This window comes from Lissotriton vulgaris, chromosome 11 (assembly GCF_964263255.1).
Source record: "Lissotriton vulgaris chromosome 11, aLisVul1.2, whole genome shotgun sequence".
In the NCBI taxonomy this organism is placed as follows: Eukaryota; Metazoa; Chordata; class Amphibia; order Caudata; family Salamandridae; genus Lissotriton; species Lissotriton vulgaris.
In genome coordinates, this window is record NC_141699.1 from 948,616,292 (window position 1) to 948,631,732 (window position 15,441).

The window sequence follows — 15,441 nt, forward strand, 5'->3', positions numbered from 1 at the left end:
CAGCGTTTTCAAGCGCTAGGCAGGCGATCTCAGCGCTCCTAGCGCTGAAGGGCAGAGAGCAGCGCTCTCAGGCTGCAGGCAACGAAGTCCTCAGTGCTCCCCAGCACTGGAGGACCGGACAGGGCTCCAGCAGGGCTGGAGGCAGGCAGGGGGCAAGGCTGGGCCAGAGCCAGTACACTGGGTCTCCAGGCAGGGAGACTCCCCAAGTGGCGGTCCTTCTGGCCCCAGCAGCGGCACAAGCCCCCTCTGGCAGGATTCCAAAGTAGAACATTTTCAGTGGGGACACAGCCCCTTCTTATACCAACAAATCCTTTGTTACAATGTGCAGGGTGGGGGGAAAACCAGTCGCAGCTGGTTCTGGAGCACTCTTGATGGCCCAACCACCCATTCCTTTTTACTGGGGAGGCTAGGGTCATTAGACACACCACAGGGGGGCGGAGCCAGCATTGTGTGGGGAAAACCCAGCCCATCCAGGACACAGGTACACTCCTCCCACACATCACTCATGCTAATCTCCCACTCACCACCGGGCAGACCCATCCAGACTTCCTGGAGCCTGGCATGCCAGCCAGCTCCAGCCAATCACGCTCCAGCACCCTCACTGCACACATATCTCAATGTCCAGAAGTAGCACTTCCCAACTAGACACACACATGCCGCAGACACCATCTTGCAGCATTCACTCTCACGAGTTTAAGCATACCAAATTCGAGCCTGCATTCCCCACGCATCAGGAACTACCAGGGACACACACATTCCCCATGCATTCCTATGGGAGGGCAGGCCAGCCATACTACACGCACGCACTTTCACTCTGGGACCCAGGGGAAAGTGCGCAGAGACCCAAAAATTACTAACACAGGGTCACAAATCAGGCAAAAAGTCTAGGGGTGAACCTGCCCTGCGGGCTAAGTCCAACACTTATGTATCGTTTTTTATGGTACTTTTATGGTTTTTAATAACCGAATAAAGTGGTTTGTTGTTGTTGTTGAATAGTAGTCACTTTGGGTATAAATATGTTTGCCATCTGGGAACAGTAAAACAATGATACAAACATACAATACACATGTTTGCCAACTTGGAACCATATTACACAATTTATAATTATTTTACTGTTCGAAGATTGCTGCCACATTTTGAATCAACCTGTTGGCCATCTTATTTTCAACTCTAATGTGTGCATGACTGATCCTGTGCGCTTGATTTGTGGCTTGGGATGAGAATAATGCTGATGCGTGTCCCTCCAGCCACTGAATCACTGGTAATGGATCATATTCACTATAGATTCTAAATATGGTGGCCATCTTGGAATGGTAAAACAATGATACTCTGTGAGCAATACCGCGCTAGGACGACTGCTACTTTTAAGTTCAGTTACCACGAAAACTGAAGAGAGGCACGCTTGATCACTGACAAAAGCATCTAAAAACTGGATGCTACAGGAATGAAAAACAATTACTTTATACATGGCTGACATGACTAATTGAATGTTATTAAAGGTGAGATTAATTACCATACTTTGAATATGTAAAATAGTCCAAAAGCCACTAAAATACTTCTGGGGATGATTCAGAATGATGATTGACAATGTCTCAAGCCAGTGACCGAGGGGACCAGAGTGAAAGAAGCCAATGTTTGGAGGAGGCTGACCCAAAGCTTTCTATATACATATTATGTTTATTTTGAAAAACAAATGCCGTAGACTTATGCCAGATATAAAAAGAAAGTTAGGTGGAAATCACCATGAACTGCACATCTGCAAACTGTTCAGCTAGCATCATATCTGTTTGGGAAAACGCCTTTTACATTTTCTTTTGTGTTGATAACATAAGCACAACTTTATGTTGCTGTTTTTTCTGTGCTTTAATAGAGAATCTGGCTTTCTGTTTACTCGTTTGGATGGTTCCATGACTCAGAAGAAACGAGTAGAAGCTATTCGTAGCTTTCAGAGCAAGGAACCCAACTCTCCATCGATAATGTTGCTTTCAATGAAAGCTGGTGGAGTGGGATTAAATCTTACAGCAGCTTCCAGAGTGTTTCTCATGGATCCGGTAAGTGAGAGTATATCTTGTTTATATTAGATTTTGTTTTTGTGCTTTATATTGTGAAGATTTCAAGTTTACGGTTGTTAAATTTTACACAGCTGTATTTGTTTTGTTAAGGTTTGTATTTTAACCCCTTCCCTGCTGGCCCGTTTCCGCCCCTGTGCGGTAAACAAATGAACAGGGGCGGGCCATGACGAACCCCAGCCGTCATCAGCACACGAGCACTGTAGTGCATGACGGCTGGGGTTCGTCATCAGCATGGAAGGGGTTAATCTAGTTTTATCTTCTAGTTACTTTTGAGTTTTACTTTGAGTATATTGCTCAGCCTCGTAGTTTGCTATATTTACCTTATTGTATAATATTAAATAAAAAAAATTAAACATGCAGGTTACAGTTTAATTTTAATCTTACTTTTATTGCAAAGCCCAGCTAATGTGCATTCGTCTTCAGGTGACAAAATATATTGGTACTGCATTTGTTTAAATTCTTTGGTGTTTCTGGTGGCCTAGCAAGTCTGGGCACTAGTTGGTGGTATTTTTCTTGGTGGTGTTAATAGTACAAGAATGTGGTTTAGCAATATCACATAATTTCACACACACTGAACAGTGGACGGATGATTATAACTTTCAATTTATTAAAGGCATAGGATAGGTTGGAGAAGCTAGTTACTATTTTAGCTTTCCACCGTTTTACTTTCTCAACTGAACAAATACTTTTTCTTTTCATCTAATCTAAACTTTTTATTAAGTCTTTAATTTTCAGTAGGTTTACTACTTTTCTGTATTCCCAAACTCTGAGTGTAAGTTACTACAAAAAATGGAAAACTGTAGTAAGTCCAGCACTACTCCTGGCCAGCCAGTGGTAATGCACTACCCTCCCACAAAAAATAGTGGATGTGAATGAATGAATGAATGAAACGGTTCTTATCTTGCGCATACTTAGCCCAATGGGCGTCAAGGCGCCTAAGTCAAATATAGAAGCTAAGTCCCCCCCTCTGCAGCATTCTCTCATTGGTAGGCCCTCTTAAAGAAGCAGGTTTTAAGAGCCTTTTTAAATGACTCTATTGAAGGAAGAGTTTTTATTTCAATTGGGATAGAATTCCAAAGCTGCGGGGCAACCACGGAAAAAGCTCTGGCTCCCCATCTAGCAAGTTTGAAACGAGGCACAACAAGTTGACAGAGTGCCGCAGAGCGAAGGCCTCTTGTAGGGACATAACGCGTGAGAAGAGAGCCAATAGCACTCGAGGAACCTTCTGTCAGTGCTCTGTAGGCCAGACACAGAATTTTAAAGGAGATTCTGTGCTGGACAGGAAGCCAATGGAGGTATTTCCTGGCCGCAGTGGCAGAAGAGTTTTTTGGAAGAGCCAGGACGAAGCGTGCTGCAGCATTCTGCACAATCTGCAGTCGGTGTATAAGGCTTTTGTTGGCTTCCATATACAGAGAGTTGCAATAATCTAACCTCGAGCCCACCAGGGCGACTGCAACCTGTTTGCGCGCCTGGGGGGAAAGATACCCGCGGATTTTGTTAAGTATCCCCTGATCACACCCCAGCAAGTGGCCACGGTCCTGTTGACTTGTAGGGACAGAGAAAGCGAGGTGTCAAATATTACACCAAGATTTCTGGCAGATTGGGAGGGAGTGGGGCAGATGCCAAGAGAAAGTGGCCACCACTCACTCGACCAAACATCTTGGTCCTTCCCAAAAATCAACACCTCCGTCTTTTCGCCGTTCAGTTCGAGGGAATTTATAGTCATCCAGTCTGCCACATACTGCATGCATACCCTGAAACTGGCGGCAGATGTCCTGACAGAGGAGTGAGCCAGTGACACCATAATCTGGGTGTCATCTGCGTAGGACACCACCTCCATCCCCTGCGATCTAACTAGTCTTGCCAGGGGAGCCACATAGATGTTAAACAGGGTCGGACTTAAAGCCGACCCTTGTGGCACCCCACACTGCAATGACTTAGCAGGGGAGAGGTGGTTCCCAAGCATCACTCTCTGCTCCCTTTCCAACAGAAAGGAATAGAGGAGACTCAAGGCCGGTCCAATGACACCAGCTACCCTAAGCCGAGATGTAAGAATGGCGGGGGACAGGGTGTCGAACGCGGCCGTGAGGTCCAACAGAACCAGAACTGTAGTTTGGCCAGAGTCCACTTTGCGTCGGATGTTATCGACCACACAAGTGAGAGCAGACTCAGTGCTGTGGTGTTTTCTGAAACCATGTTGCGTGTTATCAAGGTATTCAGATGAATCAAGAAAGGAGGACAAATGAAGATTCAGATGCGCCTCAAGCATCTTAGCGGGAGCAGGGAGAAGGGAGATCGGCCTAAAGTTTTTCAAAAGGGCCGGATCGAGGGACGGCTTCTTAAGAAGAGGTTTCACAATCGCTTTCTTCCATACAGGACGAAAAGAGCCCTGGGTAATAGCCTTATTCATAACCTCAAGCATAGGAGGAAGAAGGGTATTTCTACACTCTTTCAGTTTTTTCAGAGGTAGAGGATCCAGGGGGAAGCAGATTTGGTCCTGTCAAGTAACAGGTTCAGTCCTTCCAGGGATAAAGATGGAAATTCCATGAGTAAGCGGGAAGGATCTTTACCTAAAGAATCGAGACTGGATATAACAGGCGGAATGCTTTGATCCAAAGCATGGCAATGGGCTTCCAAAAAGACATGCATGTCAAGAATTTTATTATGAAAGAAGTCAGAGATATTATTGCAAAGTTCTTGCGAACTAACTACGGGGTCTGGGAGTTGCAGGGAGCATAAAGTGTCTGCGATTTTAAAGAGCTCCCTAGAAGAGGAGAGAGAGCTGGTGAGATTGGAGAAGTACTCCAGCTTCTCTATTACCACTCTCCGTTTGTATTCCCGCAGTGCAGACTTGTGAGCCTCTCGATCATTAGAGTCCCAAGATTTCCTCCAGTTTCTCTCACTGCTCCTACATCCCTGCCTCAGGAGTCTCAGCTGATCGGAAAACCAAGGTGCCGTAGGCTTTCGGCGAGCTACATAGCGCAGAGATGAGGAGGCAAGTTGTTCCACAGCATTAGAAATGGAGTCAGTCAGATCTTGAGCTGCCTCGGCTGCGTCTTTTGAAGATAGAGATTCGGGGGTGGAAACATGAGGAACAAGAGCCTCGTCAGAGATCTTCCTAAAATTTCTCCTAAGGGTGAATGGCGAGGTTACCAAGTTAGTGGAACATGAGGCAGGAAAGGAGAATTCCAATGGCACGGCACAGTGATCTGTCCAGACCAACGGTAACGGGGGGCCAGTAGAAAGCCTGGTGTCATTAGAAAATACCCCGTCAAGTATATGCCCAGCCTTGTGGGTGGAACTATTCACAAGCTGGGCAAAGTCACATGCTCCTAGTGACTCGACCAATGATATTGTGTCCTTTGAGTTGACTTCATCCAAAAGAAAATTAAAATCACCCAAAATGGTGAAGGCCGCTTTTCCGAAGTAGGGTTCCAGGATTGTCAATAATTCTGAAGAGAAACTGGTTCTAGGACCGGGGGGGCCTATACACCAAAATCCCAGTAAAAGAGACTGATGGAGAGAGAGTAATACAGAAGTATAGTGATTCAAAACGATTTGAAGGCATCGATAATGATTTAATCAAACAGGGAAAGGAGGATTTAAGAAGAATGGCGATGCCTCCTCCTCTGCGCAAGGGTCTATCCTGCCTATAAAGAGAGTAGCCGTCAGGAATGGCCATAATCAGATCGTGTCCTGAGGTATCTGAGGCCCAGGTCTCCGTAATGAACACCCAATCCGGCTGTCGGTCATCCACGAAATCGTGGAAGGCGACGTTATGCCTAATAAGCGAACGAGCATTAATTAAAAAGCCAGATCTCCGGGGCGCATCAGGCTGTTTAGGCGGGAGATGTGATCTTACAAAGCCAGTACAGGAGAATTCAAAGGAGGCCGTACAAGCCCAACATCTATAAGAGTGCAAGATCCCTTCAGGAGAAAAGCGGTGAATACAAGGCTGGGAAGCAGGTCTTAGTGCAAGGATTTCTGACCTGGAATATAGCCTAGTTATCTCACCAGGAGGGGAAGGAGTATAAGCTGAGTCCAGCCCGACCTGCAGCCCGTCCTCCGCGCAGACGGGCTGAACTCTGGCGTAACTCCGGCGTCAGTCTGGCGTCCCCGCTGCGCGTTACCGCTGCGCGCAGGCATGGCTGACTTTATGTTCGCCTCGTGAAAAGAAAGCAGACTAGAGCGCGCGATATCTGCCCCTCACCCAATATGGCCACCAACGAGACATGGGCCAAGGACCCGCGAAATGCGGTGATTTTCCAAATTACGGTGCAGGTAAGATGGCAGCAGTGGGGGTATGCGTGGCCGGCATTAAAATCAAGGGAAAGTGCCCAAACAAAATTACAACAGAAAAGACAAAACGGGAGTTTAAAATACAGGAGCTGCAAATGAAGGCGCTGCTGCAAGTGGAGCGCTAGAGCTAAGTAGCCGCTAGAGCTAAGTAGGCAGTACAAGTTGTTTTCCGTGTGCAGTGCTGGACTACTACTGAAGTGTAAGTTACCACAAAGTGCAGTTTGTAAATACCGAAAAGTAGTAAACTAAATCAAAAGTCCAGTTTGTGAGTCAAGCCCTATATTGATAATCTCATTTCTGCCTTGGATCTGAAATGTTCTTAACAATCTGGAATCACTGCCACTAGGTGGCACTACAAGGGACAGGAATGGAGTTGCTTAAATGCACCAGAAGTAATGAGGCATCTCCCAAAAATGGCGCCATCGCATGCATGCATGGATTGATGTTATACTTTGTTAAAGCCTGTATACAGGCATTTTGTTACATGGATCCGCCAAATTAATGTAGTAGGCAAAGGGTTTTTTATGGGGGTAAAACCTGCTGTCAAACCTTATGGTCAGACAAGTTGCACTTTGATAACCCTTCTAACAAATCGTTACATTCCCTTAAGAGGAGTTGTATATTGTTTTACTCAATACAGTAACCCTGGATTATTTAAGTGACACGCCATTGATGAAAACTGTAGGCCTTATAGGTTCACTGGGAAAGAATTATGGTAGAAGCCAACGGTCCAATCTGTTTATTATAAAAAGTTACAACTATTGCTGCCTTGCTTATTTTAAAAGGCACCCGTTAAAGCAATCTGCTTAACCTCTTCGCTGCTCGTGACGAGACCAGCTCTTCATGAGTCACGGTGGAGCTGTGCCCATGATGAGCTGGTCTCGTCATAACGGTTGCGCTCCACCCACGTGCTATTAATTACCCGCCTGTGCGGGCGAATTAATCAGTAGGTGGGGTCGTGACGAGACCAGCTCGTAATGAGCACAGCTCCTCCGTGACGAGCTGATCTCATCACGAGCACCGCTGCACCTGGCTAAACCCCCCACCCCCGCACCGTGGGGGAATTACCCCCACAGGGAAGGGGTTAAAAGCTGTATTGTTGTTGCACTGTGCTAAAATGGTGTAGGCGGGTCCTTTGGTACATGGAATCTCAGAGGCTACTGCAGTATACAAGGTTTTAGTGACTCGCGATAAACCCTGGGAGTAGGTGATTTGCATTGTGATAATAGGTGTAGGCTCTTTTAGGAAAAATAATTTATAGTTTTCCAACTGAAGTTTTGTACATATTTGAAATTGTATGTATATGTGCCTGAATTTTTTCTTGTTGGCAAGCATATGAACACTAATTAAGCCCTGAGCGGGTTATGGTGAAAAAACAATGACCAAGTCTATAGGGCCTGATTGATTTGTTGGAAATTTTACGTCCGATGTCATAGGCTTGACCTGTTAATTACGAACAGTTGTTATGAATACACAGGAAGTCTTATTTAGTATTAAAAAAGCACAATTTAACGTCTATAGTCCTTTAAGGGTGTACTGTTATTACATCTTGTTAAAGCCTGTAGACAGGTGGTTTGTTACATGGAAACTCACAGACTACTATAGCTTCATCATGGGGTTCGCCACAGGAGGGACCGAATATCCCCCCTGTGTGCTTCGACGCCTGCAATTGCAGCAGAGCTGGTATTATGATAGCGTGATGAGTGATCAGTGATTAGTGAATTAAAAGATCCCAACTGAACTCCAACAACTTTATTAAAGGGCCAATTGTTCACAATAAATAGTGAGATCACTTAGAGGTTTAAATTAGAACCCTAGTGACTAGGTCATGATGAAGCATGTCACCACTAGGGTGAGTGAGGGTTCTTTTAGAAGATAGTTCCTTCTCCTTGCTTCTTGTCCGTAGGTTTTTTGACCACATATATAGTCCAGTCACTGTGTGTTTCTTCACCTAGGCATCTTGTCTTTTAGAAATTCACAATAGTAGGCTCTCTTTTGTTGATAATAATTGTGATTGAGAGGTAGGAGAGTAGCCTGTTATACCCTTTCTCTCAGGTTGTATATACATACACTATGTTTTTCCCTTCCATCCGCCTTATTATTGAGGTGCTGTTCGGTTGGCCTGTTGACATCCAGCTGTGATGAGTTTGGCCGCCCTCTTCACTGGGTGTGTTCCCAGTGGACAGCTCTTGCCTTAGTTTCTGCTCTTCTCCTTGGAGTCTCTGGGTTGCTCTTCTTCCTTGCTACCCCTCTGCATTACCTGTAACAGGGTTTTTGGTGGAGATCCCTGGTCCTTTAGCTGCTGGCCTTCTTTTACATTGTCTGTACCCGGGGCTTCCGCTGGAGGTCCCTGGTACATTGGCTGCTGGCCTCTTTTTGTATTGCCTATACCTAGGGCTTCCGAAGGAGGTCCCTGGTACATTGGCTACTGATCTCCTTTCGTCTTGCCTGCAACTGGGGCTTCCGGTGGAGGTCCCTGGTACATTGGCTGATGGTCTCCTTTCGTATTGCCCTTCCTTCTCCTGCTTGGTGAGGGCGGGGCTGTCGCTTGTCGAGGTGACACATTCCCTGTGGACCGCGGTTCTCCCCGATGCTGCCGTTCTAGTCTGCTTGGGGAGGACTGGGTTTTACCCCCTGTCCCTGTGGCTCATCCCCTTTTGGGGAGGACTGGGTTATTTCCCTGTCCTGAGGATTTTTATTCCCCTGTTGGGTTCTTGAGTTAGCCTGGGCCGGGGAGGTTCTCTCGCAGACCCTCCTTCCCCTTGGGTATGGCTAGGGTATCTATTCTACGTTAAGGAATCTGCGGCTAGTAGTCTCTATCAGATGTAAGAGTTACTTACCCCCGGTAACAATGTATCTGGTAGAGACGATTCTAGTCACAGATTCCTTCATGACCCGCCCTTCCTCCCCGTTCTGCGAGGGCCCTCTGGGTCTTCTGCACTCGCCTGCCTCCGGGTGGTTGCCTTTTGCGAGTTTCTTTCTTCCTCCCTCCATCGGGGGATGCTCGCCTTGTTCTTGTTCCATTCTGGACTTTATAGGCACTTCTGCCCCCCTGCATTCTAGTCTACAGTGTGGGGTTCGCTTGTGCTTCTTCTTCCCTTGTTGTTTGCACTTCTGCCTTTGGCAGTCCTTGGGGTGAAGGTGCCTTGGCTGGTCTCGACTTAGGTGTTCGGGAGACTTTCTCCCTGCTAGTGTTGTCTGAGGTTGAATGGTCATTGCTCTACGTTCTGACCTTGGTGTCCCTTTATGTACCGGGCAATGGCTGCAGACTTCTTGGTCTGCTGTGTGTTTTCACATGCTTCAGCCCCGGGGAGGCTGTTGTATTTGTTTGCAGGATTGCTTTCCAGTAGAGGTGCCCTGTTCTTTCATTCCAGATCTTGGTGCCTCAGTACCTGGCTCTATTCTCTATGGCTCTGTTCCGCACCATTGTTTCTTTCCCTCGGTTTAGCGGGGCTTTTTCACACACTGTTCCAGTATTCTCACAGTTTTTGTTAGTGATGGCTCTGCATTGTGGCGCGGAAAAGTTCTCCAAAATAAAACTGACGTAGGTGCGCAGGGGTGGGACTTATGTATCCTTGCTGACGTCACAGACACAGAGGACGTCAAGGCGGAGTCACGTGGTGCTGGTCCCCCCTGCACGCAGGGATGCTGTGGCAAAAAAGTCTCACCCCTGGGGATAATTGTACGTTAAGGAATCTACTGCTAGAATCGTCTCTACCAGATACATCATTCAACTCGTACTTTACTCTACAAGGGTTGTGACTGCTATGTCTCTTTAGGTGAGAGGAGCACTGATTCTTGACATTTGCAACATAGTCTTCCTAACACACGTTCACACTCAAGCATTATTGTATACATTTGGAATCTGTCCTAAAACTGACTTTGTTCTGGCATCATCTTCTTGTATAATATGTGCTCCATTGCTGATTAAGGGTATTACTTTTGAAGTATTTCAAGAACGAAGAATCTCTAAAGAAGTATCTATTTGATAAACAAAAAAAATGACTTACACTTACCACTTGTTTTAGTCCATACTATATCTCCCTGTAGATTCCTCATTGCCCTCCTGCATCTCCAGTTAGAATAACTCGGGTGCTAATCTTTATTACATGCTATTGATTATTATTTTAGCTATTGCTGTCTTATTTTTCCTGATTGTCTGGGTGGATGCAAGTGGCCATGAGAACTGAAATCACAGGTGTTGGTGGTGTCTTCATGGACCCATATCATGTCTGGTGACGCAAACGGATTCATGGCTGAAGTAACAACTGCACTTTTTGAATAAGAGGATAAGATTGAAGCTTCCACTGGATTAAAGCAAGCATTTGCGATGCAATCGTTCTCGCCTTTGGGACCTTATATGTAGTTAGACATGCAGCAAATTAGCCTGGGTGCTGAAACCTCTACTGTTCTTTAACATGGAGGGAAAATAAGCACCAAACTGCGTGCCTTTGAGCTGGAAATGGTATAGTGCAATGCTCTGTTTTTAATATAAAATAAGGACCTTTGGTGAGTCATATCACTAAAAATACAAGATTTGAAAAAAATATTATTGTCTAAGGGTGCTCATGGAAGACAATTTCCATGGGCTGGAATCAAGAGAATGCTAAAGTGATTCTGGTATTTTACTGACCTCTGCTGATCGTTTTCTATCAACAAAAGTTAAATAGAGGCAGTTGCCAGAAAAATTTAAAAATGAAAGTCCCTCAATTCTGGTATTTTACTGACCTTTGCTGGTCGTTTTCAATTAAGACAGTTAAATAGAGGCAGTTGCCAGAAAAATAAAAAAAGAAAGTTCCTAAGCAGAAAGCAATTCTGGTATTTTACTGGCCTCTGCTTGTTGTTTTCTATTAAGACAGTTAAACAGAGGCAGTTGAACAGAAAAGAAAGTCCCTAAGCAGAAGCAGACAAGTTATATGGCCTATCTCCAGAGTCCACAAAGTACAAACACATATAAGTATATACTAAAGTATATACAAGAGGTCTCGAATGCTCGACCTAAAAAACTGGGTTTTGTCACCTGGAGAAGATTGAACAATGAGGGCTCTCATGTAAGAAGTAATATCCATTGTTAAAAAAATTAAAGAAGGTAAGTAAGTTTTTTCTCTCAGCAGTATGGTAGACCGAATACCTTTTAGAAATTTCTGTGCAAATTTAGCCATCCTAGAGGCGCTAGGGGGCGCACAGCGGGATGGCTGCCTGAACAGACCGCTCTGTCGGGCAGACCTTGTTGTAACGTGTTTTATATGCCTAAACGGACAGAGTAATGCGCTTAACCACATCGGAAGGCAATGGGAATGGAGTGAGAGCCGAAGGAGCTTCCGGGATGACCGATTAGGGGGTGCAGTGAGTACTAATAACCGCCTCTTGCTCACGTGGCTCCGACTAACAATGGCGGCTGACCGCGGGACGAGCGTCTGAGAAGGCGAAAACTAAAGTGAGCACCGAGGCCCCTGGGCAGCGACGCTGGGTTCGGGCATAGAAGGTCCCATGTTTGCATACCAACTATTGGGTTCGGACCCGTCCCTATCCTCAGACGCCGCTAAACTGTGCTCCGTTGGAGACAAGCACTACAGAAGCAGAGAAAGTAAAATGGCAGCGCCCATCGCACGCTGACTCTGGGAGAGCCGACTGCGGTAGGAATGGCTTGCGATCCCCCCTCTCGCTAATATTTGCCTGCACTACAAGTGAATGTTGCTGTGCCCTTGTGAAGGACTTTGGCTGTATGGGCTTTGATATCGGCATGTCTCGCGACGAGAACACGGTGACATTGGAAGCTGCCATAAGAAGGGAGGGACACTTTGCAGCTAAAATGGCGGTCGGGAGACTTGGTGTACGGCTGTAAATAGCGAGGAAGGTTTAAGAGCGGAGCAGAGATTCCAGTACCGTGGAGACAGACTGAATGCAAGCGCGCAGCAACCCGTGTATGTTCTGATGAATGGTCAATATGCCGTATGGCTTACAGGACATTTTTTATACCATGCATTGAGCCAGCATGTACTTGCTCCGCTACGCCGACACTGCTCATGATTCCTGCTGTCACATGCTAATGCTGGAGAAGGGCTTGCATTGTGTACTTGTTGGCCTCATGCTGCTGCTGGAAAAGAACGCTGATATCGCCGTGTGTTGTGTGGATGGCGGCCTGGAATATGCCCACCTGGGTTCATCGCTTGCACCTAAGACGGATGTGCGCCTACAGGGAAGCTAGGTGCTGTGCTTTAGGCCACGTGCTGTCAATTTGTGATTAACTGCAGAAATGAAGTGCATGAGTTAAGGCCCTGCAAGGGAAGTGCGAGAACGTCCTGATTGACGCTACAGGTCCGCTGCCAACACTGGACCACCGGAGACAGTTTTTGGCGCGTTTATATCCTGTGGTGTGCTGTAAAATACGCCTGCAAGGGTGCCCGGTGCCGCAACGATGGGGAAGCCGGATAAACAACAGCCCAAATTGAATTTCGAACCCCGGAGAACGACGAGGGGTCCAGGGACCTCCTCGGACACGGAGACAGTGGTGGACATGGCGGCGCAAGCTATATGGCGACTGTTCTGAAGGCGATACAAACCAATCGACAAGACATAAATGGCAAGCTGGATCACCTAACATGTCGGGTGGATAATATGGCAGCCAAGTTGAATAAACAGGGGGACAGACTCGAAACTGCGGAAACCCGACTATCAGCAGTGGAGGATGAAGCACATGCAACGGCGGGCAAATGTGGAGACATGGAAAAAGTACTCGACATGGAAAAAGTACTCGAGGTGATCAAAGTAAAGGCCGAGGAATTGGAAGCATGGTCACACAGGAATAACATACGGATAGCGGGGGTTCCGGAGACAACGAACACGGGGCGGATGGAGGCGTATGTAGAGGAGTTGTGCAAAGATATCTTTGGCATTGAAAAACTATCATCGGTCTTAATTGTGGAACGTGCACATCGCTCATTAGCACCCAAACCACCTCCGGGAGCTCGCCCGAGGCCTATTGAGGCCCGTGTTTTGAACTACAGAGACCGAGATAATATTTTAAGGATGGCACGGAAGAAAGGGCAAGTGAGTTATCAAGGTAATCAATTGGAATTTTATCCGGATTTCACGGTTGGGGTACAGCAAGCACGGAAGGAATTTGCAGCTGCCAAGACGAAACTACGAGACCTACAAGTGGAGTACGCTATGTTATACCCAGCGCGGCTAAAAGTAACATGGGAAGGTAGATCGACGTTCCTTGCCACCCCTACAGCGGCTCAGGAGTTCATCAAGAAGATAATAAAGACACGGAAGGAGCAGAAACAAGCGGACCGGCAGCAGGACTTGGAGTAACTAACCCATCATGCGGTCGACGCAGAAGTGGAAACTACGAGGAGCAGGAGGCAGGACTAACTATGGACCAAATATTGGGTAGAATGGTGGGGATGGAACAAAGCCAGATATCGAATGGTGAGTAGTGTGGCCTGTTTGCTTTGTAAGCTCTGAACAGTATACAGTATGGTTTATGAGTAGTGATGAGGTGTTGATCCCGGCGGAACTAGGGTGGCAGACTACATGGACATAAAGCTATGTAAAGGGTGTGAAACAGAGATGCTAGCGCATCAATACAGATACTGTGTTTACTGGCTCACACTATGTGAATGTGTCCCCGCTGTTGCCTGGACTTATCTCCTGCAATCTTGAACTATATCCGATACCATACCTCATTTAGCCACAATGGTTGCTTTTATTACTTGTGTTGTCGCTATAAATTAGGGGCAGCGAAGGATATATCTTGGGGTAAATGGTGTTCTTTTGAATTGTTTGCCCGTAAGGAGCAACTTTCGCACACTGTCGCTGACAGACTAAATGATATTACGCACTCTGTTTTTGGTGTCATGTGGTACTTGCTGTGCTTGTTGGTTATTTGATCTATCTGGTTCCTATTAACTACATTCAGCAGGACAATGCGATACTCATGGACAATGAGCTGTAGTGATGAAGATGGTGGGGGGCGTTCATTGCTGTGTAATCCATGTGCCTTATTATATGTTAAGTGGATTCAGGTGGGAAAGCTACGCAGTGGCGCCTTCGGGGGTCTGGTTTGTCACCAAATTGCGGCGAAGGTTCTCAGGGAATCGGTCTGTATTGCTATAATGGTCTGCCCCCATCCATTTAGTTGGGTGGTGTAGTGTGTCCTAGGCGGACCTCACAATGGGTGTTCCCCATACAGTTCATTGGACAAAGGGATGTTAACCTAAGGGTATGGCTTCGGCAAAATTGGGGTGCTAAAGTGGGTGGGGGGAGGGGTGATAGGGTGTTCATGTTCAAAGACCAGGACACTTAAGATGCATTGCTGACACTCATATTGTACGAGATAACTGCTATGAGATGCTCACACTAGAGAACTGTGGATATTGCACTGGGAGTGGGCTGGATGTATACCCCGCTTATGGCTTATTAGTGAAAATCCAAGGATGAGTTAGTCGGATGTTAAAAAGGACCGAATGTACTTACATTTTATCACATGGAACATCCGGGGGCTCACGAACCCCAAAAAACGTAGGCCATTCTTTGCATGTCTAGGCAGATGGAATATAGATATCGCACTATTACAGGAAACCCATTCTGCTCCACGCACAAATACACACATAGGCGGAAGATGGGCGGAGTCAACATATATAGCTGCATACTCTTCCTATTCGAGAGGAGTAATGATCCTGGTACGAATGGGCACAAATTTCAAAATTGAACGCACAGTTGAGGATAGCCAGGGTAGGTACTTGATACTGGAGGGAATTCTATGGGGGCAATGGGTGACAATTGTCAACACATATGGCCCTAATTTCGATGCACCAGACCATTCCCAGGAAATCTGGCAGCATTTGCAAAATGGGCAGGATACCACATCAATCTGGGGAGGGGACCGGAATCTTGCGTTAGATGACAAATTAGATCGTTCAGTAAATAGTAGTGAGCCCAACAGAAAAGCAAGGGTCAAAGTACTGGATATTATGGCTGCCTTGAAGATGTATGATATATGGCGGGTGCGTAAACAGGAAGCTACGGTGGCAACACATACAAACACGGCATATGGTAGCTCTTT

General features: G+C 46.4%; 1 protein-coding gene across 3 annotated transcripts in view; it reads left to right on the plus strand.

Annotated features, from left to right (window-relative positions):
* Positions 1-15,441, plus strand: part of HLTF (helicase like transcription factor) — a 416,132-nt gene that overhangs the window by 323,231 nt on the left and 77,460 nt on the right. For all 3 annotated transcript variants that reach the window (XM_086944107.1, XM_086944108.1, XM_086944109.1), the window contains one exon: positions 1,871-2,051. In XM_086944107.1, coding sequence (XP_086800233.1) covers positions 1,871-2,051 — 181 coding nt within the window. The remainder of the gene's footprint in view (positions 1-1,870; positions 2,052-15,441) is intronic.